The sequence below is a fragment of the Nematolebias whitei genome, chromosome 7 (genome assembly GCF_014905685.2).
Source record: "Nematolebias whitei isolate Nwh7 chromosome 7, NemWhi1, whole genome shotgun sequence".
NCBI lineage: Eukaryota > Metazoa > Chordata > Actinopteri > Cyprinodontiformes > Rivulidae > Nematolebias > Nematolebias whitei.
In genome coordinates, this window is record NC_056504.1 from 36,696,351 (window position 1) to 36,720,303 (window position 23,953).

The window sequence follows — 23,953 nt, forward strand, 5'->3', positions numbered from 1 at the left end:
ATATATATATATATATATATATATATATATATATATATATATATATAAATATATATAAATCATCACGAAATGTATATGATTGAATTAATTACAGTTTTAAAATACTTTTGATTCTTATTCTGAGTATAAAAATAAAAAAACTTTCTGCCAGCTTTTATGTTTCAAGAGTCATCTCGTTCAGAAATCAGTAGAAGAGGTCAAAATTTCAACAAGAAAGCTAAAACAGCCTTTATCCCCAGAGTTAAAGACAAAGCAACTGTACGACTTTTGTGAACGTTGTTTCTCTTCTTATCCAAAGATTAGAAGTCAAATTGAATTCACTTGAATAAATGTCTTGTATGAGAAGCAGAACATCTGCACAAACACAGCATCGGCCTTTGGCTTTAATCAGTACGACTGCACACACACACAGTTACAGGAGTTGGTTGAACAAAGTCACTTTTTAAGCTATACATCATGTTAGACAATTTTTGTGTGTCTGTGCTTCTTGGAAGTAAAGTTGTTAATCGACTGGGCTGCGATTTTTAGAATATTCATATATCAACTGACTCCCCTGTCTGAAAAGTATATCTCATTGGGCGTAATTAATATAACAAACTTACACAGAAAAGCCACTTTTAAGCAAAAACTTTCAGGATTTAACTTTTGTCAACTGTAACAGGTAGAATAATACATGCAAAATGTAAAGTTTGTAATAAATCGCTAAATTAATGGTTTATTTTCAACTTTGTAACTTTCCCTTTAATTGTCTTGAATTACATGTTTGGTTAGAGGCATTAACCAGCTTTTATCCATCCATTATCTTTACCCGCTTCTTCCTTTTCGGGTCATGGGTGTCACTCCCAGCTTTTTTTTCCTTTCATAAATATCAACGTTTGTATACATTGCAGTTGCAGATGATTATTCAGAAACCTAAACTTTAAAAGTTTTACAGCTGAATACATGACAAATTGAACTTTGTTATAATACAGCATTAAGGTTCGTATTTTAAAGTTAGGTTTAAGTGAGACATGCCTCCTTCAGTCTGTAAAAGTAAGTTATTTTCCTTTTTTCAGTGAATCCACATCATTCTAATTTTTGTTAAAACAGCTTGTGATTTAAGTATCGGATAACTCGTAGAACTGGTGTTGGTTTACAGTGTTATTTGATCTATGCATTAGATCTTTTCAGAGCAGAAATAATTAAATCATACATCTACAATGTCAATAGATTGTCTTGTTATATCATGGCTCTCAGCTTGTATGTTTGTGTTTTGTTAACAGGGTTGAGATTCTTTTCAATCATTTAATTTCTCCCTGTGATGCTGCCTCATGATGGGCAATTAAAAACGATGAATCATTTATCGTTGGTGTGCTGCAGTTCAGTCGTTTTAAGAATGCTGCCAACTTCAAATGCAATTCAGTGAAAGGATTCTGCATCTTTTTTTTCTGCAGTGTCCTTGGCTGCTTTCAGTCACACAGGCAGTTTTTCACAACACGGTCGAAAAGAATTCATGTTCTGAATGCTGCAGATCTCCAGTTGTTCTCAAGCAGACCAAGGTTATACTAAAGCACGGTTTAAAAAGCACTAAATGATCGGCATGCAGTTCCCTTCTGCTTACACTGTTGTGTGGGAAAGGCAAGCTCTGTATTGTTGAAGTCCGTCACTCTTCCTTGCTTCCACCACAGATTGAGGAGTGTGTGTTTAGCCTTCATTGGTCCCATTTGTTGGACATACTGCTGAAGTAAAAGCTGCAATCTGCCTTGTGATTTATCTACTCATCTCGCCTGCACTCATGCAGTTAAATACAAGAAGTCGTCTGTTTGAATTCCTAGCACATGGCTTGGTGAGTTGGTCGAGGTTGTATTTTTTCTTGTCAGTAAGGCATGGTAGATTTGCTGATAGTTTTTTTTTTTTTTTTTTTTTAAATAGGTAAAATATCAAATTATGTATATCGGATAACACTTTGTAGATTTGCTTTAATGGGCTGCATTTGCTTTTGGTGCACTTACTGCAATGGATTCATTTAGGATTATAGAATAAACACATGTATGTAGGAAGATGGGCTAATTTTTGTGTATGCCAACAGTAATTTACAGGAACACAATATCTAGATGAACTAAAATGTAAAAATAATGAACTTTTTTCAGTAAACGTTTTAAAGCTTTAGTCATACACTGACCTAAAACATTTTGTGTGTTTTGCATTTAGCATTTTGAACTTTTTGCATACATATCGGTTACATTTTGCTATTGTAATTGGCTGGATGATGGTTAAGTTTTGGTTTTCTGAATAGTTTTAAATAAAAAGTCCGATATTAAAGTACCCATCTTATTTTACTCGAGGTTAAATTTTTGTTTTGTATTGATTGATTGCTTGAATCAAGTCTGATCTTTGCGTTATCTTTCAAGGCAGCATTTTAAAAATTGGAAACTCTTTTAATGCTAAATATTGCAAAATATCTTTTTTTTTTTTTTTTTTTTACGTCCAGTTGCAGAGCCCATATTTGTTTGTTTTTTTGAACTAGCACTTTGCTAAATGTTTCTAAGGAGTTAATTTTTTTCTGCGTTCCTCTTGTGAAAACTGACTGAGCATCTTCGCTTTTCAACAAGTATCTTAAGAACATGACTTATATTTTAGAATAAATTTGTGTTAGAATAAGAAGAGGAATTGTTGGTACATTTGCAGAGCTATGATCATTATGCTTTTTTAAGAATACATTTTATTCAATCCTACAGGCTAAAGAACTTTTCCTTATTTTAATTACCGGTGTCACTTTGTGTGCCAGACAGCCATTAAATGTGTGTTTAACAATTCGTCTGCGCTGGTATAAGCAGCTTACACGTACATTTACTGTAGCTGCCGCGTAGTTTAAAATGCTCAAAGTGAAAGCATTACAACAGTGAAATCAATATGACTTGTGATAAAACAGTTTCTAGTGTAAGAGTCTGTCACGTTGGTTTTATTTTTTGTTTTTCTAGGTGAATGTAAAGAATTAATTAAATAATTTTTCAACACTGATGCACAGGTTTTAAAACCGATCTTATAATTTAAAAGACAAGCACAAATTCTGATCTACAACTAAAATTTTCCACAAACATGTACCGTAAGTTGACTTATTGAGCAGAACACGCATGCATAGTCACCAGTAAATCTGGTTTAAAAATGTTTTGTACACTTCAGCAGCTGTGACTCAGTTTATGAAATTTTCTCAGTAATGTTTTTGCTAAGCTATTTTACTCTGTAGACCTTGATGTCTTTTTTTATTTTTATTTTTTGCAGAGACCAGGCATGCCTCCATCCAGCCGTATGACCCCTCAGGGACCAGCCATGGGCCCCCCAGGGTATGGCAGCAGCCCTGTGTCTCGCCCCGGGATGCCTGGGGTGATAGACCCTTCTCGAAAAAGGCCAGCCCCTCAACAGATTCAGCAGGTTCAGCAACAGCAGAACCGCAACCAGCAGTAAGTCCCTCTGCAGTCCCAGCTCAGCCACAAAGCTTCATTTTAAACAGGAGCTCAGTGCTAGAAGTGAAAGTTTAATGACATGTATTGAGACATTTAATCATCTGTAATGGTTTGAACCCAGTAGAAAAGTAAATATTGTATCTTATTGTGTTCAGAGGTCTTCATGGGTATGCTTTTAAATCTGATTACTATTATCCCCAAAACTCTATTCATCTAAAAATATTTTGCCGCTCCAAATTAGAACAGATAATCTAGTTAAAGTTACAAAAATAAAGTTAAATAGAAGTTAAACTTGCCATTATTTTTAAAATATGAACTTGAGGTATGCCTTAGTTGTTTTAAAATTCATTAAATAATGGTCTAGGTAGGGGAGTGGTGGTGCAGAGGTTAGAGAAGGTTGGCCTGTGATCGGAAGATCGCCGGTTCAAGCCCCGGTACCGACAACATCAAAAATATGGGTGGGGTAGGTGAAGCACCCACACCTGCCCCCACCCTCATTCGTCCCACTCTGGGCCCTTGAGCAAGGCCCTTAACCCCCACCATCTGCTCCTCCGGGTGTCCTAGATAGCAGCTCTCTGCTCCACACAGAGGGCTGTGGTGGCTCGGTGGTCTGTGGTTGCGTCAGGAAGGACATCTGGCGTAAAAATAACTGCCAAGTCTTCGTGCGACTTAGTTTGCTGTGGCGACCCCCAACACAGGGAGCAGCCGAAAGAAGGAAAAAATAAATAAAATAGTCTAGGTGTTTGTTTCACAAACAACAAACTCATTTTATAAAAATATATTACTATTTCAATTATTTGGTTACTTCATTTTTGTTTGTTTGCAAATTTAGCAAACAATTTTGATAATGTATTATTTTAAGACTTAGAGTACTGGATCGTCTGAGTCGGCAGTTGAAATCAACTTTTTATCTACCAAATGATTGACTCCATCGTAATAGTGCCGGTAATAGGAAAATGATTTTTTTATTGACATTTAAATATATTTTTAGCAGACTCTACAGCTGATTTGTTAGAGAAAGGCAGCACCGAGTGTCTCTGTATTTGAAGACACATTGATGTTAATTGTAATTTACTTGCATGATTAGGCTCAGCAGTAACGGTCCTGTGTTAATTCAGTAAGTTTGTCCTGCACCTGAAGGGTTTAATTTGAGCCCAGCACAATTCCCAATCTAATTTCAGTCCTTTAAATTAGGAACTTAATTATTGTGGTTATGCATATATAGGCTAGCTATGGTATGTCTGTATTTGTTTGAATGTGCTAACGACAAATATCAGAGGCTATAAAAATCAAACCGAAGAACTTATAGCTTTTTTGTCTTATTTATGCAAACACCAAGATTCCCGTGATTTAGACTATTTTTTTGTTTACCCATTTTGTTCTTTTAGCACAAAGAAGAAGAAAATGGCTGATAAAATTCTACCTCAGAGGGTAAGTAATGTGTGGTGAATGGAAATAATGCTTTTACTGAAGGTGTCCTTTAATGTAATCAAAGCTTTAGTGCCAATTATTTTTTTATTGTTTTATATTCCCTAAAATTCCTAATTTCTTTTTGTAAAACAGCTACATTTTAATGTGCATCTTAGGCATTTTGTTTAACTTGTTTCAAAAAAATGCACAACATGTAAATAAGCTATAAAGATCTAAAAAAGTTAAATCTGGTCCTCTGGACATTAAAAAAAAAACAACAAAAAAAACAAAGCAAATCAACAAAAAAACGTAGAAACGTTTCGTCTCTCATCCGAGAGACTTCCTCAGTCTGAGGAGCTGTATTCAGCTCAGTCTCTTAAATAGCACCGTCTCAGAGTGGATCAACAAAGCTATAAAGATGTTTTAAGGGAAAGTGTTAAAGTTTTGTCACCTGTTTTTGTTGTATAACAAGCAAAGAAAGTAGTTTTATTATCAGTTTTATTCAGATACAGCTCAGTTGAAAAGTTCACATAGAGTTGAGTCGTGAGCTTTTGTTTGGTACTTTGATTCATTTTGGAGACTGTAGAAATCAAGACACGTCTTCTGCAGCAACAAGAAGGTTCTTATGAGAAAATATTTCACTTTCCTTTATACAAGCTTAAGGTTATTCCCCGTACTGAAACAAAGTAATCAGTGTTAGTCAGTAGATGGTAAAAGAAAGCTGTTTCTTTAACATTAAAAGTCAGCTGATGTGATAATGTGTTAGAAAACAATTGCAACACTCTGATTTTATATCAACACTTGTTGCCACAAGCCTGGTTCAGAATAGGTCATTCTTCATTTCTTTGAATACTATTACAACTGTGAATTATATTACCGGTATGTGTTTGTTTGTTCTAGATCAGGGAACTGGTCCCAGAGTCTCAGGCTTACATGGATCTTCTGGCCTTTGAGAGGAAGTTGGACCAGACCATCATGCGCAAGAGGCTTGACATTCAGGAGGCCCTTAAAAGGCCTATTAAGGTATATATGTATGTTATGTGATGTATGTATGTATATCATATTTGTCGTATTTGTGAGATGATGACTTTGTTGGTTTACTCCATTTAACATTGTGAACAATAAGAATATTCTCACATTATAAAGCTGCCAAACCCTCCTAACAAATGTTTTCTGATTTCTGCACAAAATTGCTTTGTTGTTTTTAATTAAGCTGCTTGTTTCTTTTATGTTTTTGGGAAAGCTGCTCTATTCTGAAAACTGAATTATCTTTGGCACTGCTTATTATCAGTGCAGATGTAAAAGCTTTATTAAATGGCACATACATAAACATTCTTTGAATTGTTTATTTTCAGCAAAAAAGAAAGCTGCGGATCTTCATATCGAACACTTTCAACCCTGCAAAGCCTGATGCTGAGGATGGAGAGGGCACAGTTGCATCATGGGAGCTGCGTGTTGAAGGGCGTCTTCTGGAAGATGTAAGCAAAAGTATTAGTTTTATGTAGAAATACATGTTAAACAATAAAAGACAAATGTATTAATTTTCTTTTTCATCTTGCTTCCAGACAGCTGTCTCCAAATATGAAGCCACCAAACAAAAAAGAAAGTTCTCATCATTCTTCAAGTCTCTTGTGATTGAATTGGACAAAGACCTGTATGGACCAGATAATCACCTGGTTGAAGTAAGATGATTTTTACCCTAATTATTGGGTTTTTTTTCTATTCTTTTCCTTTCATGTATTTTTTAAAAAGTTAATAAAATTAGCTATTTTTTATGGTTGTGCAAACATATAATACATGTTGCTAAAATAACCAGTATTTAACATGTAATAGCTTCTGTTTCTCAAATGTTTTGTGAATCTTTTTAGTGGCATAGGACTGCCACCACCCAGGAGACTGATGGTTTCCAAGTAAAGAGGCCCGGTGATGTGGGAGTTCGCTGCACCGTCCTCCTCATGCTTGACTACCAGGTAAATGCTCAGGGGTTTGCTTTGCCTTTTATTTGTGATGTTTTTATTTTTCATGGTAGATAATATCTAATACCAGGTTTATAAAATGTCATTTTCTCCTTGTTTTTTTTTTTGTCATCCTAGCCCCCTCAGTTCAAGCTGGACCCCCGTCTGGCCCGTATGTTGGGTATCCACACGCAGACCAGACCTGTCATCATCCAGGCTCTGTGGCAGTACGTCAAAACACACAAACTCCAAGACCCACATGAGCGCGAGTTTATTAACTGCGATAAATACCTGCAGCAGGTGAGTAGTTGCTTCATTTACACTTTGAACTAGTTAAAACTTATAATGTTTTGTTTGAAATTGATCAAATGAGGCTGCTGTAATAAAATATAGATAAACGTTGAGGCTGGAAGGTTTGCTAGACTCACAGCAATTCTGGTTATTTTCTGCTCTCAGACTTGTACAGTCTGTCTGTTTCATCTTTTCTCTGCCTGTCCATGTATGTTGACTCTTTGTGGGTCTGTGTCTTGTTTCCCAGAGCTTCTGTTTCTGCCAAGATAAACAAAAAAAATAGGAGATTAATTTTGAATTGCTCTGAAGTTAAAATGTGAACTAAAGATTGCTTCAATGAAACCCAAGACGGTCATACTGTAGTTTAACTGCCCTAGTATGCTTTGGATTAAAGAAAACGTACAACAAGAGCAGCAATACCAATTTGAATAGGGGCTCACAAGACTAGTTCAGTGCTGTCCAATCCTGGTCCTTGATGGTCACTATCCTGCACATTTTTTTATGTTTTTCTTTTGACACTACTAATTTAAGTGAATGAGTGACTTGACAGGCTTCTGCAGAACTTAAGTACATGCTGATTAGCAGGGAAACAACTAAAACGTGCATTATCATGGTCCATGAGGACCAGGATTTGACACCATTACCAGTATGCTAGTTGCATAAAAACACATTTTCTTAAAAAAGTGAGTTACACGGTTGATATGATGTAGTCACATATTCTTTATATAAACAAAAACTTCATCTACAACTGTTGGATGATTTAGACCAGCACATTCACACATTTTTTTTTTTTGTGCAATATTTAAATTAAATGATCACAATAACGGAAGTTGTTTATTTTGCAGATTTTTGAGACTCAGCGAATGAAGTTTTCTGAAATCCCACAGCGCTTGCATGCACTGCTGATGCCTCCAGAACCCATCATCATAAATCATGTGATCAGGTAATTACATTAACATGATGAATGAAATTGTTAAATTAAAAAGAAAAAATGTTCCTGTTGGACATGAACTGGTTTCAGATGATGCAATAATAATGGAAGGTTCCAGCTTGACATCTAAATGAAACCCTTTTCGTTAAAGTAGCAGTAGCAATCTTACAAAATCCACTATTTGTGCATAATTTTCAGCTCTTTGAACAGCATGCAAGTTAGCTTAAGTATGGGCACAAATAGAGCTGGCCACTATAGCTTATAACTAAGATGTAAATATTTTGAGGTCTTATCTTATTTAAATAATTTCTATATCTGTATCAAATCTTGTCAAAACTTTTTAATCCACCAGTGTGGATCCTAATGACCAAAAGAAGACGGCTTGTTATGACATTGACGTAGAGGTGGACGACACACTGAAGACCCAGATGAACTCCTTCCTGCTGTCCACAGCCAGCCAGCAGGAAATAGCAGGACTGGATAACAAGGTGCAGACCTCAGCAGTTCTCCTACACCTTTTTCTGGTTTAATGTTTGCCCGAGGTACTTTCTGAAAAAGTCGTGTCCACCGTAGGATTAGTGTTTCTTGGCTGTTTTTGTGGTGCTTTGATCCTTACACAAGATTATCAAAATCTTATGTGATGTTGGCGTCTGATTTAAAGAGTCATAGTTTATTTATCTTTGTAAAAAAAAAAAAGCCTTTCCTTTTTAAAGTTGTCAAAATAAATGTTTTTTTTTTAATTCACCTAACATTTTTTCAATTTGTGAGCCTCTCCTGTAGAGAACTTCACACACTTGTTCAAATAGCTGCCTGTACACTATTGCGCTTTTTCTTCCTAGTTTTTGGGTCAGGTGTTGTTGATCTCCAGCTAGCAGACATTACTTTGGCTGTGAGGTCTTTTACTCATATTCCTAAGGTACAAAGCCTTCCTGCTGAAGGACATCCTTCTGTGTAGTCTTTGTTCTCGTGCACTATGTAAATACAGTTTACAGGCGCCACTGTGTAACAGTATTATGGTTTTGGTAAGGATTGCTAGTATGCATCTTGTTTTCTGCACAGCTCAACAGTCCGTGTCTTATAACTTTTCTGGGTTTACATTTTGGAGATTTTCTCTGCCGTTTGTTTTTGTTTGCACTTTACTAACTCTAAACCATTAGTTATGTCTCACTTTTAAAGTACTGGGTATATCTTGTTAATATAGATTATTTGGGGCTTTATATCAACACCTAAAACATATTTATATGAACTGATTTGTTATACAGTTTTAAATGTATGAAAGGGAAAGGATTATCACAGACAAGACTGATGACTGTTTTCTGTGTACACAGCATTTACCAGTACTTAAAATGCTACGAAATTAGGAAAACTATTTTTAAAAAGATATCAAGAAAGTGCCTGGGTGTAACACAGTTTTGACTCAGGAAATTTCTTATAGAAAATAGTTTCTAAAGAAACTGTTGTCCTCAGATAATCAGTGACATGCTCTTTGATTGTCCTCATCAAATATGTAGATCATTAATCACTTTGTGATGAGCCCTTTCTTCTGTTTTTCTCAGATCCATGAAACTATTGAGACTATCAACCAACTGAAAACCCAAAGGGAGTTCATGTTGAGTTTTGCCAGAGATCCTCAGGGATTTATCAACGACTGGCTTCAGTCCCAGTGCAGAGACCTGAAGGTGGGTTTGTCTTCCGAGACCCCAGAGAGAATATTTGTTTTGGGTCCACATCACATACTGTGGTTTTTCAGGATTTAAAATAAATCCACCGTCAGCACTCGTATATGTTACATAGCATATGTTTGAATTCAAAGGCCTTTTTTATTTTCCTGAAGTTTACTGTCAGTCTTTCAATAAAGTAATGGCTGAGTGAAGCTTTTATATATATATATAACTGTGCAATAATAAAAAAAAACATCCCTTATAGTTTAAAAATTGATGCAGCCATGCCTGTTTCTCCACTGACAGCATTATTAAAAGAGCTGTAATCAACATAACAATCATGAGGCATGACTCATTTTTTTTAATCACCAAATGTTGTCTCTTTAAGAATAATTTTTACTGTTTGTTTATATACGACATTCATTTCACTTTTTCCAGCTTTTAAAGAAGATCTTATATTTTTTCTTGGCAAATAAGTGATTGATTTTATTATTTTATATTGGCCTCAAAATCTGTAAAACCTTGAGAACTTTGGACAAGTTTATTCTATTCATGATCATTTTATGGGGTCTTTAGCTTCAGTCTATCAATGTGCAGTCACAAGCTGAATACCATTTAAAATTAAGATCATTCTCTTAAATGACCATTTTCTGCTTATCACATTGATTTCCTGTATAATCTGGTTTTCCAGTGCTCATGTAATTTTGTACAACAAACGTTTATCTTTTAGTTTATAACATTTTTAATGTAAAATTTGACTGGTTAAACTAATCAATAATTAAAAAATATCAAAATGTTTTAAAGAGGCTAATTTATATTACTAATATTTATTTTAATGTCTGAATAAATTTGGATGAAAAATTCAGAACTCAAGTGCATGTGTGTGTCTCAGTTCTGAAAATGTTTAATTCATTACTGATCCTGTCAGCTGACAAAAATGTTTGAATTGATCAGTCAACATTTTTCGTCTCGTCATCTATAGTTGATCAAAATCTGACTGTGAAGCAGTAAATCAATCACACGAGAAATTGTGGACGCTTGCTTAAAAGTGATTGTGTTTTGAGCTGGAAGTGTTTGCCCACTTCGTTCTCAGGTGAAAAACAAAAAAAAAACATTTTTCCTGGTATTTTCCTTTTTTTGTGTGTGTCTGTTTTGTGGGAGTCAAATGTATTTTTCATCCATTAATTGTTGAGCAAAAAAAATTAGACTGGATTTGGATTTGAAGGGTTGACACTTGTGGAATAGTATGAAATTGTGACTGTTTCTGCTGAAGTATGTCATGCAAAAACAAAATCTCCTCTGGATAACAACGGATTAATGATAAGCTGATTGTTGAGAACCCTACAAGCATCAAAAAGCTTCATGCTCGAATCCAAATCAGGTACATTTAAAGAAGTCAAAACAACAAACCTAAAAAATGTGAAATATCTTGTAGAAATGTACAGGTTTAATAGTGTTAGTCCTACATAAAGGTTTGAAACTTTCCTTAACGACAATCATTCCCTGACCTTGGACCTTCGCGCACCTTCACTGTTTGTTCTGTTGAGTTTGGAAAACAGCAAATTCCATTCTCAGCTTGCTGGTTGCTTTCCCAGAAGCTTGCCCGTCCGTTTTACTGGAGACCTTGTGCCGTTTATCATTTATGTTTCAAGTTTAGGCTGGGACTGCTTCAGTAATACTGTTTTGCTTACAGACTATGACTGATGTGGTGGGAAACCCAGAAGAGGAGCGAAGAGCAGAGTTTTACTACCAGCCTTGGGCTCAGGAGGCCGTCTGTCGCTACTTCTACTCCAAAGTAAATTAATTTTTTTTTTTTTTTTTTCACGTTGTCAAGATCTTTGTAACAGGAACAATGTACCAGTATTAGGATGGTTTTGTTTTGAATTTTGTTTAAAATTGTTTTCTTATTATAAATTTGTTTAAACTTTTGCAAACAATTGATTTATTTTGCATTTTCTTCATGGATCTTGTCTCTTAAATTCAGAAATATATATATATTTTTCACATTAGCTGTAAAGATATAGTCATTAGCCTTTGTAATATTCATTGATTAGTTATTGAAAAGTCCCACAGTTGGTCGATTATTTTATGAGTCTTAACAAATTTATCATTAAAAATCAAAAATGGGGGGGGGGGTATTTGTTTACATTACGATGAAAGCCAGAAGAACATTAACTTTTTATTTTATTTATTTTTGCAGAGCATTAGATTCCTAATGCTAGATCAAAGGCACTTACCCCGTGGTGACCGGTCTGCTCCCCGACTGTTAGCGGAACTTGCTGCAGTGGGGGGGGGGGGGGGGGGTGTCTGTAGGCAGGGCACTCGATTCAGTTGACAGGGTGGGGCACGCTCCTTGGATAATGGTAGAGGAAACGTTGTTTAGGACCATTACCTGTTGCGTGTTTGCGCTTAAATAAATGTGTGTCCACACAGTTTGGTCTTGTAGTAAATTAAAATGTACTCGCCCTCAGTCCTGCAGCTGAAAAACCTAATGAAACAGAAGCTTTTGGTGCTGATGCTAAATATGCTAACCTGGAATCTTCATATTCCTCAAATTACATCTGTCTAATGGATCAGTGTGGAAGGGGTGCTCTTATTCTGACTTTAAAGCTGAGCTCACCTTTGGCCATTGATTATACTTTATTATCCTTTCAAAATAAACTGTAATGGCAGAAACTGACTCCAGCAATTCCAGAGCAACAACAACAGTAATGAGCAGTACCTGAAGTGCAGTCTGAATGTGCCTCCTTTGTCTGTTATTGACTGTTTTTAATAAAATTCCCTTTCGCGTAAAACCGTCTTTCAGGTCCAGCAGAGGCGACAGGAGCTGGAGCAGGCGCTCGGCATCAGGAACACTTGAAGAAGTTTGTCCACAAAACGTCCTATGAAGACAGATGAGGAGTTGTGTTGTGGGATAATGTGTGTGTGTGTGTGTGTGTGTGAGTTGGTGTGTGTGGGATGTTCAAACTGAAGTTCTTACAGTTTTCAGACACCTCAATGCTAGATGACTTTACTGTTAAATTAGGATGTCAGGTTTTTTTTTTTTTTTTTTTTCACCATTCGGTTCAAGAATAATTTTAGGTTCATTTAAATTTTCTGCAAGTTTTTCCTTTTTTATATATTAAAGTTTTCTGAGCATTTTATTTTATTTTTTCCTGAGCATTTTATGTTATTTTCTTTAGCATGTCTTAACCTTCAGGCATTCCTTTCATTTAATACACTGTCTACTCTAAAGTACAGATTGTAAACAAATGGAAAAAAAAACTGATGGCAGATTGTATCTAGACACTTTAAATGTAATGTTTCTCTAAAACAAGAAAAAAGCATTGAACCCTCAGTTTTTGTTTCTATTTGACAAAGAGAAAGGTTACATTTTCTCCTAACCATTGTCTATATATTTTCCCATTGAGGTAAATATTGATAGTGATCGTGTTTGTGACCAGCTGGAGTTGTTGCTGCGTATTGGCTGTTTATTTCTCACTTTGTTTCGTTGTATTTGTTTTGACAGTGTCACAGTCTGTATAAGCAGCGTTTTAAAGCTCAATGAATCACAGCAGACTGTTCTGGCACAGCGGTTCTCTTTTGTTCACATGACCATTTGATATGAAGTTTTCATCTTTTACTATTAGTGAGCTTTGTTTTATAAAATGTATTACATCCATAATTGTTAGCTAGTTCAAATAATCATAAAAGTAGCTAGTATGAGTATCTAGTCTATATAGTTTTGTAAATACTAAGCAAAAACACTTCAGATGGATGTGAAATTGATCTCTAAAGGTGGGCAATCTTTTTCTTAGGTTTTTGTCTACGATCTGATAGTTAAAGCAGTATTTATATTTATCAACCCGTTTCTCTCGGTGCAGTGATTTGGCTCTTTGTGTAAATTTGACCATCATGTTAAAGGAACCACACCTCTGTACAACATGTGGTCAGATTTGTGTCACATTTAAGTTTAATTCAAATTTTATGTTTTTGTGCAGAGAAGCAGTGGAGGTTCAAGGAGCTGTAGTTTCTTTATATACTGACTAAAGACCTGGTGTGTCTGGGTTTAATCCTGTTGGAGGTTGAGATGAGTGTGTTGCTGTGTTTTTTAATTAATAAATGCCAAGAATACACTAATGTGGGTTTGGACAGAGACGTGGTTATGTGATCGTTGGAGAACCTCTGGGATGTGAAACAATTGGGTGGCTCGTAGAATTATGTGGATCTGCAGACTTTTTTTCATGGACCAAACCTATTTTTCTGTATGTTCTTATGTTATAATAAAGAATATGTGAAAATTCTGTCTCCTATTCTTTTAAACTACCATCACCATATTGGTGAAACTTTGAATGCACCTAAAGGATTTAAATGTGAGATGAACATTTTTTTTCTATTAAAATATTTTCTGTCTTGAGGCTCCACCTATGAGAGCCATCCATCTTTATCCCAATCAAAAATAATAAGAGTAGAATACTTTTCTCTGTAGATTGAAATTGGTTGAAACAGCTGCTTGAAATGTGAATAACTTTTCTAAGAGGTCAAGTCAATCTAGTTCATTGATCTTGGGTTTAAAATGTAACCATGCACCTTTGTTATTACAGTAACATGACTGCTTGTTGAATTAATCATTTGATTTATTTATCACAAGAGCTCAAGACTGTAGGTCTGCTACACTACATTTCTGGCTATAATTCAATCAGTCTTGTGGATACTGACCTAAACTAGGGTGTGGTAGTTGCTGAGACTGATCCCCAACACAAATTCTGAGCTCGGATTGTGCAAGAGCTTTTAATTAATTAAAGTGCTATGTGTTGTCATCATTGTATATTCCTATACAAATACGAAATTGTCTCTGCATTTATCCCATTGCACCTGGGATACACCCAGGTGGAGCAGTGGACAGCTATGTAAGCGCCCGGGGAGCAATTTGGGATTGGGTGTCCTGCTCAGACACACCACGAGATGTGCAATGACCGGGGATCAAACCCAGGACCTTCGGGTCCCGAGTCGGCTGCCCTGCCCCAACACCTGTGGAGTCAACTCTTGTCTGGTAGCAAAATACATGAGCCGCTGTACAGATTTTAATAAACCTTCAGGAAATGTCTTTTGATCTACATCAGCAACTGATTAAGTTTTGGAGCCAACTCAAGATGGCCACCGTGACCAATTGAGCTTGGAAAAACAAAGAAAATGACTTTGTTTTTCAAACGTGCTCAAATCTGGCATGAGTATCACAAAATCCAATATTTACTAATAAACTAAGAGTTTAAATCAAGTAAAAGATGAGGCACTGGATGAATTTTAATGAAACTTTCAGACAATAATTAATGAATCTTTTTGGTGGTAATTAAATTCAGCAGGGCCACTACAGATGGTCAACATTAGCAAACACAAAAAAAGGCTAAAATTCATTCAGTTTTACATAAATGAAGCTAAAGTTTGAGCTGAAAGTCTCACAACACTCTGGGCTCCATCATAAAATAAATCAAAGGCCTTTAAATAATCATGCATCACCATCATCTCTTATCTTTTTAGTCACTTTCAGTGATAATAACTGATTTAATCACGTCTGAGATGTGATCTTTGGTTTCCGAAGGCCCTTCAATCCAAATCAGAGACTCTGGGGGTCCACAGAGGGGGCCTGTGACTCCTGTGGATCCTGGACCCTCCTGCTGCGCCTCTGGAACAGAGGCAGAGTTAAAAGTCTGAGAGGGGGGTCAGAGCAGACCAACCATCAGCAGAGGGAGGTGTTCCTGATCCTCAGCTGGACTTTGCTATAAATCCAGTTTGTTCTGCTCCTCAATCCGTCTTCGCTCCAGCAGCAGCTGCAAACCCACGATGGCAGCGCCCAAGAAAGCGTGTGTGATCGGCTCCGGGAACTGGTGAGAGGAGGATTTTGTGCACAGAATAAAGTTCAGACAGGACGGGGGGGGAGGTTTGTAGTTCTGAGGATAAGATTCAGCACGCAGCTTTTGTACTTGCAAACTTGTGCAACTTTACCAGCAGATAAATAATTGACAAACTTTCCAAACCCCCTGCTTTTTGTTGCAAGGCTGCAGAGAGTATTTTCATTATAGTGCTGCAGACTCTTTGGATTCTTAACTTTTAAATCTTTATTAAAGATGACATTTAGTCCACGCTGTATCTGCTGAATCGGCCTTCGTGTGGTTGGTGTCCCTCAGTCAGTTTGACATTTACTCAGTGCTGGATGCAGCTTCTTCATTACATTAGATCTTCTATTGCAAGAAGAAAAGGTCATCTATGGTTGAAGTGTCACCATGTAACTAATTAATATTGTATTTCGATCATTATTACAGATGACTTTGGCTCTAACTAAACTGTTAGTGTAGGCTTGTGAAATGGACTGCTGCTTTGAAGTGTAATATTTTACATTCTGAACGTATTTAAAAACCGTTAAAGTCGTGTGATGTTAATTCTGTCCATCATAGGGCCCTCGTGCCTGTTGACTGATGTTCTCCAGTGAAGAAATCTGATAACAGCTAACTAGGTCTTTTAAAGTTGTTAAAGTTTTCCATTTACAGTTGCTGTTTGCTGGTTCAGGCTGCAACCGATCAGACTAAAGGTCCTCATTGAAAGTTATGAAGACTGAACTAAGAAATCCCAAAGTATAAACTTAATTGCACAATTTGTTTTCCTTATATCGGTGTCAATGGGTTCTTTGCTAAAAAATAATAATAATAATTTTGGGCAAAATGTGTGACCAACTACCACTTTTGTTTACTTTAACAGAAAGTGACTGAAACTATGTCGAGCTGTCTTTGTGATGCTAAATCCTAAATATGTTTTTCTTTTATGCGTTTAGCAGCAGATCCACTTTTGTATTTCCTTCTAAACATCTTCTCTGACGTCCTACGCTTGTCCAAATCGCCATATTTGTTTACCTACACAGACTAGTAGTACAGTCATGTGACTCAAGCATCCATGTGGTTTTCAGCAGATTCAGCCGGGCTGCTTTGTTTACACTGAGTGTGTACCTGCATTTCAGATTTGCGTATCGGTACATTTAGAAAAGTACTGGTGGAAACATTCAAATTACTCCATTTGATATAATTCAAGATAAACTTTTATTTATGTTTGATTTTATAGTTTGCTTTAAGTACCTTTAAAAAAAAACAGATTTCAAATGTACAGTATTTTAAAATATGGGAACAAAAAGAATGATGATTGTGTACTTGTAGTCAAAATTAAGATTTATTTAGTTATTTATATATTTATAAATTTGATTGTTTCTAAAAGAAAATTAAACTCCAACAAGTCTTTTCTTTAAGGTTGCTATTTTTGTTCATAGTAAGCTCATCTTGGAACACAGTGCTGTATTTAAATTGATTTAACTTGTTCTGTTTTTAACAACAACTTCAGGATAATGGACTTTTTAGTTCTGTGTTTACTCTGAAAGTGGTGGATCAGTATGTGAGTAAAGAGATCCTCACATCATATGAAAACAAAGTTCTCCACATGGCTTTAAATTAGAAATAACTTTAAAATGAACACACTAAATAAAAATAAAAACATGTGACAGTGTACTTCTAGAATAGGAAATTTGACCTGACTAAAGTGTATATAATGAATACCTGTTTTTAATTATTATCTTTTATTTCCACTATAAATGTTTTAGCAGATACAATTTTGAGGATTTGTTTTGTAATGTGCATGTTTAGCACTTGAGTTTGAGCTTATTTAAGTACACAAATACTCTTCATTCTACTTAAAGCATATCTAGTAATTACAAAACAATTGTTTAATTTTAAATTTATTTTTTGATAAATAATTACACTTACAAATACACAAACTTCTTACATGGAGGCTTTTTCTTATGCAATATTGCACATCATAAAATACTGCACATTGCAATGCAATGCATTAATGCACATGTTACAGATAAACTAAATAATGCACATTTCTACCGCTAGTCCATAATGATAAAAAACGATATTTTCTAAAGAATAATAAACTTCAACCAGTCAGTATTCCAAACCCAGACTAGTACTCATGTGTCCTCATGTCCACAGGGGATCTGCCATTGCCAAGATCGTGGGTGCCAACGCAGCCAAATATGACAAATTTAACACCACAGTAAATATGTGGGTGTTTGAGGAGATGGTGAATGAGCGTAAACTCTCAGAAATCATCAACACAGACCATGAAAATGTGAAATACCTGCCAGGTCACAAGCTGCCAACCAATGTGGTGAGCCTGAACTGAAAGCACCTTCACCTGTTAATAGAGTTCAACATGGTGGTCCAGATCCACTGTTGTGTCTCTGCTTGGTGCTGCTAAAATGAGTCTTCTGTCTTGTCACCAGGTGGCTGTTCCAGACCTGGTTGAGTCTGTGAAAGGAGCGGACATCCTGATCTTTGTGGTTCCTCACCAGTTCATCGGGAGAGTGTGTGATACCATCAAAGATCACGTAAAGAAAGATGTTGTTGGAATGTCTCTCATCAAGGTTGGTCAAACTCAGACTCAAGCAAAAGTTTCTAAAAGGACTGCATGCATTCATGCAGAGAAAGTGTGTGTGTGTGTGTGTGGGGTCCCCTCTTCATTTGACTTAGTTTACTCCTTTGCTTTTGGAGTAGCATTTTTTTTACAGTCAGTGTCATAAGACATGACATGGTATCTGTGAACCTAGATAAAAACAAAGATGCCATGAAGTCTGGCTTGGGGTCTTGACCCAGTACATCCTCTCTGATTGAGTGTGCGTGTATGACACAAGGGGTGGTCTTTTTGATATTTTGTATTCGCTGATCTATTCTGCACTTCTTCAATAATCCCAGATTTTTGCTGTCATTAAGAGATTCAGTGTCATCTGTTTTTTTTTTTTTTTTTTTTTTTTTTTATGAAAGATCAAGTCTTTGCATGTTGTTTGGCTACAACAGCTTTACACCTCTTCATCGTAGTTCTACTGAATTCCTGAATGAATTATGTCGTGAGATTTGCAAATAATTTTAGTTCAAATGAAAACAGACAAAGCTAAATCCCATGAAAACATTCTGTCCAAAGGCATCATTATCAGTTTTACATCATTTAAAAAAAATATGCTAATTCAAACATGACATATGATACATGATAGGAGTCAGTTTCCCCACCATTACATACATCTACACCTCCAGATGCAGGAAGAGAGCCACCTGCATCATGAAGAACCCCACTCACTCAGCACACACACTTATTCCCCGCTCCTCTCAGGAAGGAGGTTGAGGAGCATTAAGTGTAGAACCCATAGACTGAGGAACAGCTTCTACCCTGAGGCTGTTAGACTCACAAATCTCTAACCAGGACAATCACTGTGAAAAAAAAATCACTGTAATGCCACTTGGTTGTTGATATGTGCTGCTGATTATCCATCATGTTGCTGATCTTATGCTGCTGATTTATTTCACACTGCTGTGTTCATTCATACTCATCTGCTCACACACTCATGTTCGTGCTGCTGTTGTTCGGCGTATTGTTTTTGTACCATTAGTGCTTAGTGTATTCTTAGTTTAGCATGTTTCTCAGTTCATATCTTAGACCTTATTATTGTTTTTCTTTTACAAGTTATACTTTTGTTGGATGTAACTGGGACCCTGTGTACACAATTGCGTTACACCACATGTACCACATGTGGTGGAATGACAAACAAAGAAACTTTGACTTTGATATGAAGAATAAAACTCCTAAAACTCTCTGTTATGGCCTTTGGCCCCAATTTGCCACCCCCACTCCATCCAAAAAAAAAACAGCTTCCTGGATTGGCCCTCTCAGTGAGCCGATATGGAACAGGTCCATCTCACATTTTAAAACATCTGCAGTAAACTACTGGAAGTATTTTCTAATGATCCATAAAATGTATTTTCTTTGATTTGTTTGACTCAATGCTTATTAAACTCCAGGGTGTAGATGCAGGTCCCGAGGGTCTGAAGCTCATCTCAGAGGTCATCCGAGGAAGACTGGGCATCACCATGACTGTCCTCATGGGTGCAAACATCGCTAATGAGGTTGCTGATGAGAAGTTCTGTGAAACAACAATTGGTAAGGGAGGTGTCCTGATGTAAACAGGACACAGTGAGCTGTTTAATTCTCTTCTTGCTTTTAGTTTAGGCTGTAGATTAGGACTTTTTAGTTCAGACTATTTTTTTTAGCCTCTATTTTTGTTTTACCTAATCATCATCATCATAGACACCTCAACAAAACTCATCCCATTATTTGGAGTATGGTAGTTTGCAACTGTTAGTTAGCTGTTTCACCTTTTTTTTTTTTTAGTGCTTAGTCTGTTCATCGTAGCCTACGTGTATTTTTTTAATTATGTGTCAGTCCATTCAGTACCACATTGTAACCATGAGTGAGGTAAGTAATTGTCATGAATAGCTGTGGCGTTCACTATGTCTGTCTCACAAATACCCACCCCAACAAGTAAATGTTTTTGTTGGCAGCAAGCTTGTTAGCCTGTGGAAAAAAAAAATATTGTAAATATTATAAAAAATACATAAATTAGCCGCGGTGTCCAAAGCATGTGAAAAGAGTAGTGGAAATTACAATAATTTAGGTGAAAATCTTTTGTCCCATCTGAACCCATGACACTCCGAACATTTTTCAACTAAAATGTGTGATTTAAGCACATAAACAACAGGCGGTGACGGTTTTGTTCTTTCAGGGTGCAGGGACAAGGTAGTGGGACCACTGCTGAAGGAGCTGATGGAGACCCCCAACTTCCGTGTGACTGTGGTGGAGGAGTCTGATGTGGTGGAGATCTGTGGGGCGCTCAAGGTTTCTCTTCCTTACTCATCTTTACTTTAAACAAAATGTCCTTAAAAGACATAATTACAACGGGAAAGATGCATATTTATCGTAATAGATGTTTTTACATTTGTAAAATCTCCCACAACTAAACAAAAATCTTTTACAAAATAAAGGCTGAGCGTTCCTTAAAGGATTGCCTATCACCTCCTGCCTTTTATCCCAACCTTTTAGACTAAATTCATCATATGTTGATAAAGGGTAAAGTTATAGCTGCTTTGGTCAAATTTAATAAATGACGTCATTAAAAAAAATGTCATGTTAGCTCAATACTTGTAAAATGTTTTGTTATAGTCATTCTGAAGGGTAAGGTTGATTAGCTGTGGCAGCCATCTTGAAATGGACTGACTCCTAAAGTTAATCAGTTGTAGATTTACAAGTGCTGGTCATAAAACTAGAATATCATGAAAAAGATGATTTATTTCAGTAATTCCACTCAAAAAGTGAAACTTGTAGACTATCCTCATTCATTACACACAGACTGATATATTTCAAACGTTTATTTCTTTTAATGTTGATAATAACTGACAACTAATGAAAACCCCAAATTCAGTATCTCAGAAAATTAGATTATTACTTAAGACCAAAAAAAACACGATTTTTTAGAAATGTTGGCCAACTGAAAAGTATGAACATGAAAAGTATGAACATGAAAAGTATGAGCATGTACTGCACTCAGTACTTAATTTGGGCTCCTTTTGCCTGGATTACTGCAGCAATGCAGCGTGGCATGGAGTCGATCAGTCTGTTGCACTGCTCAGGTGTTATGAGAATCCAGGTTGCTCTGATAGTGGCCTTCAGCTCCTCTGAATTGTTGGGTCTGGTGTATCGCATGTTCCTCTTCACAATACCCCACAGATTTTCTATGGGGTTAAGGTCAGGCGAGTTTGCTGGCCAGTTAAGAACAGGGATACCATGGTCCTTAAACCAGGTACTGGTAGCTTTGGCACTGTGTGCAGGTGCCAAGTCCTGTTAGAAAATGAAATCTGCATCTCCATAAAGTTGGTCAGCAGCAGGAAGCATGAAGTGCTCTAAAACTTCCTGGTAGATGGCTGCGTTGACTTTGAACCTCAGAAAACACAGTGGACTAACACCAGCAAATGACATGGCACCCCAAACCATCGCTGACTGTGGAAACTTGACACTGGACCTGAAGCAATGTGGATTCTGTGCCTCTCCTCTCTTTCTCTAGACTCTGGGACCTTGCTTTCCAAAGGAAATGCTAAATTTACTTTCATCAGAGACCATAACATTGGACCACTCAGCAGCAGTCCAGTCCTTTTTGTCTTTAGCCCAAGCGAGACACTTCTGACGCTGTCTCTGGTTCAAGAGTGGCTTGACACAAGGAATGTGACAGCTGAAACTCATGGCTTGCATACGTCTGTGCGTGATGGTTCTTGAAGTACTGACTCCAGCTGCAGTCCACTCTTTGTGAATCTCCCCCACATTTTGGAATGAGTTTTGTTCCACCATCCTCTCCAGGGTGTGGTTATCCTTATTGCTTGTACAATTTTTTCTACCACATCTTTTCCTTCTCTTCGTCTGTCTATTAATGTACTTGGACACAGAGCTCTGTGAACAGCCAGCCTCTTTAGCAATGGCCTTTTGTGTCTTGCTATCCTTGTGCAAGGTGTCAATCGTTGTCTTTTGGACAAGTGTCAAGTCAGCAGTCTTCTTCATGATTGTGTAGCCTACATAACTAGACTGAGAGACCATTTAAAGGCCTTTGCAAGCGTTTTGAGTTAGCTGATTAGTGTGGCACCAGGTGTCTTCAATATTGAACCTTTTCACAATATTCTAATTCTGTGAGACACTGAATTTGGGGTTTTCAATAGTTGTCAGTTATAATCATCAACATTAAAAGAAATAAGCATTTGAAATATATCAGTCTATGTGTAATGAATGAATATAATATACAAGTTTCACTTTTTGAATGGAATTACTGAAATAAAATCATCTTTTTCATGATATTCTTATTTTATGACCAGCACCTGTACATTTACTACTTGCACAACGGAGTATGAATGCACACACACAAAGGCCAAAACATTATAGCTCTGCCTTAACCCTGGGCTGTGGGTGATAATTAATTTACAGTAATTTATTATTGTTTTTCATAAGTAAGAATTTTTTTTAATTATATTTAACAGGATGCATAAACAGCAAAGAGATTTATCTAGCAGGCAGGCACCAGTCGAGAGTGTCTGCAGCTTGGAGATAATTGTTTTAAAAATAAATATATATATTTTTCTCTATGGATGCGAGTTTCCATGTGCATTATTGTAAATGGAACAGTCTCTGACTTTTACCTTCTATCCTCTCTGCAGAACATTGTGGCAGTGGGAGCAGGTTTCTGTGATGGCCTGGGATTTGGGGACAACACCAAAGCTGCGGTGATTCGTCTCGGCCTGATGGAGATGATTGCCTTTGCCAAGGTCTTCTGCACAAACTGTCCCGTCTCCCCCACCACCTTCCTGGAGAGCTGCGGTGTCGCTGACCTCATCACGACCTGCTACGGAGGACGCAATCGCAAGATCGGAGAGGCTTTCGCTAAAACGGGCAAAGTACGGAGCAGTTTTTAATCTCCTTCATCTGTTATTTTGCTCATTTGTGTTTAAATATAAACTGCTGCAGCACATTTTCTGTTCAGAGCATTGAGCAGTTGGAGAATGAGCTGCTCAATGGGCAGAAGCTCCAGGGTCCGGCCACAGCAAGTGAGGTCAACGTAATCTTAAAACAGAAAAACATGTTGGAAAAGTAAGTCTGTCATACACTTTACTTAAGAAATGTAAAAAAAATGTAAAGTTTACTAACTCTAATGCAAATAGAGCCCTTCTGAGCTGGGATTTTATTTGCAGAACAAACATTTGATTGAACTGAATTGATTTACTTAAAAATGCCCATTATAATAGTTTTGGAATGATAATTTTAAAACTTCATGCAGTTATGGGATAACAGGACCAGCACAACTTTGTTTTGACTGAGCCTTTCTCTGTTTACCGCAGGTTTCCTCTTTTCACTGCTGTTCAGGAGATCTGCTTCAATGGCCACCCAGTCACAGATTTTATCAAGTGTTTGCAAAACCACCCAGAGCACATGTGAAACTCTGACATGAGGAATCATGGACTGGATGGAAGCTGGGAAAGACTTTTACATTAGAGCTCCTGTATCACCAAGATGTGAGTGAAGGAGACACTTTGGGTGAAGTTTCTTTTCTTAGTGAAGTCAGTTTGGTTCCCCACCAAAAAAAAAACAAGGACTAGCGTTGCCCTAACCGAACTGCTGACAGAAACATTTATTCTGTTTCGGTTTTTACTGATTGATAAATTCTTACGTAATTCTTCCAAGTCTTAACCATTTTTAGATTTTAAATCACTGCGCCTCACATGGTCTGATTATATAACAATGATGTAAATGTCAAATGTAATGTCACAAAAATACCATTAATAAAAGAGGGTTTTAACAAAGCACTGAACAAAACCTACT

General features: G+C 36.7%; 2 protein-coding genes across 2 annotated transcripts in view; both read left to right on the forward strand.

Annotated features, from left to right (window-relative positions):
• smarcd1 (SWI/SNF related, matrix associated, actin dependent regulator of chromatin, subfamily d, member 1) overlaps positions 1–12,551 on the forward strand; it is a 13,458-nt gene extending 907 nt beyond the window's left edge. Inside the window, exons 2-13 of the mRNA XM_037679834.1 lie at positions 3,262–3,440; positions 4,832–4,874; positions 5,754–5,876; positions 6,209–6,331; positions 6,419–6,535; positions 6,722–6,823; positions 6,947–7,108; positions 7,945–8,042; positions 8,383–8,518; positions 9,587–9,709; positions 11,385–11,486; positions 12,498–12,551. Of these exons, the coding sequence (XP_037535762.1) occupies positions 3,262–3,440; positions 4,832–4,874; positions 5,754–5,876; positions 6,209–6,331; positions 6,419–6,535; positions 6,722–6,823; positions 6,947–7,108; positions 7,945–8,042; positions 8,383–8,518; positions 9,587–9,709; positions 11,385–11,486; positions 12,498–12,551 (1,362 nt within the window). The remainder of the gene's footprint in view (positions 1–3,261; positions 3,441–4,831; positions 4,875–5,753; positions 5,877–6,208; positions 6,332–6,418; positions 6,536–6,721; positions 6,824–6,946; positions 7,109–7,944; positions 8,043–8,382; positions 8,519–9,586; positions 9,710–11,384; positions 11,487–12,497) is intronic.
• Positions 12,552–15,485: 2,934 nt separating this feature from the next.
• Positions 15,486–23,953, forward strand: LOC119411856 (glycerol-3-phosphate dehydrogenase [NAD(+)], cytoplasmic). Its single transcript, XM_037678806.1, has 8 exons — positions 15,486–15,555; positions 17,704–17,881; positions 17,997–18,137; positions 19,564–19,702; positions 20,325–20,437; positions 22,795–23,031; positions 23,118–23,224; positions 23,473–23,953. The coding sequence occupies exons 1-8, from the start codon at positions 15,512–15,514 to the stop codon at positions 23,567–23,569; spliced, it is 1,056 nt and encodes a 351-aa protein (XP_037534734.1). The 5' UTR covers positions 15,486–15,511; the 3' UTR covers positions 23,570–23,953.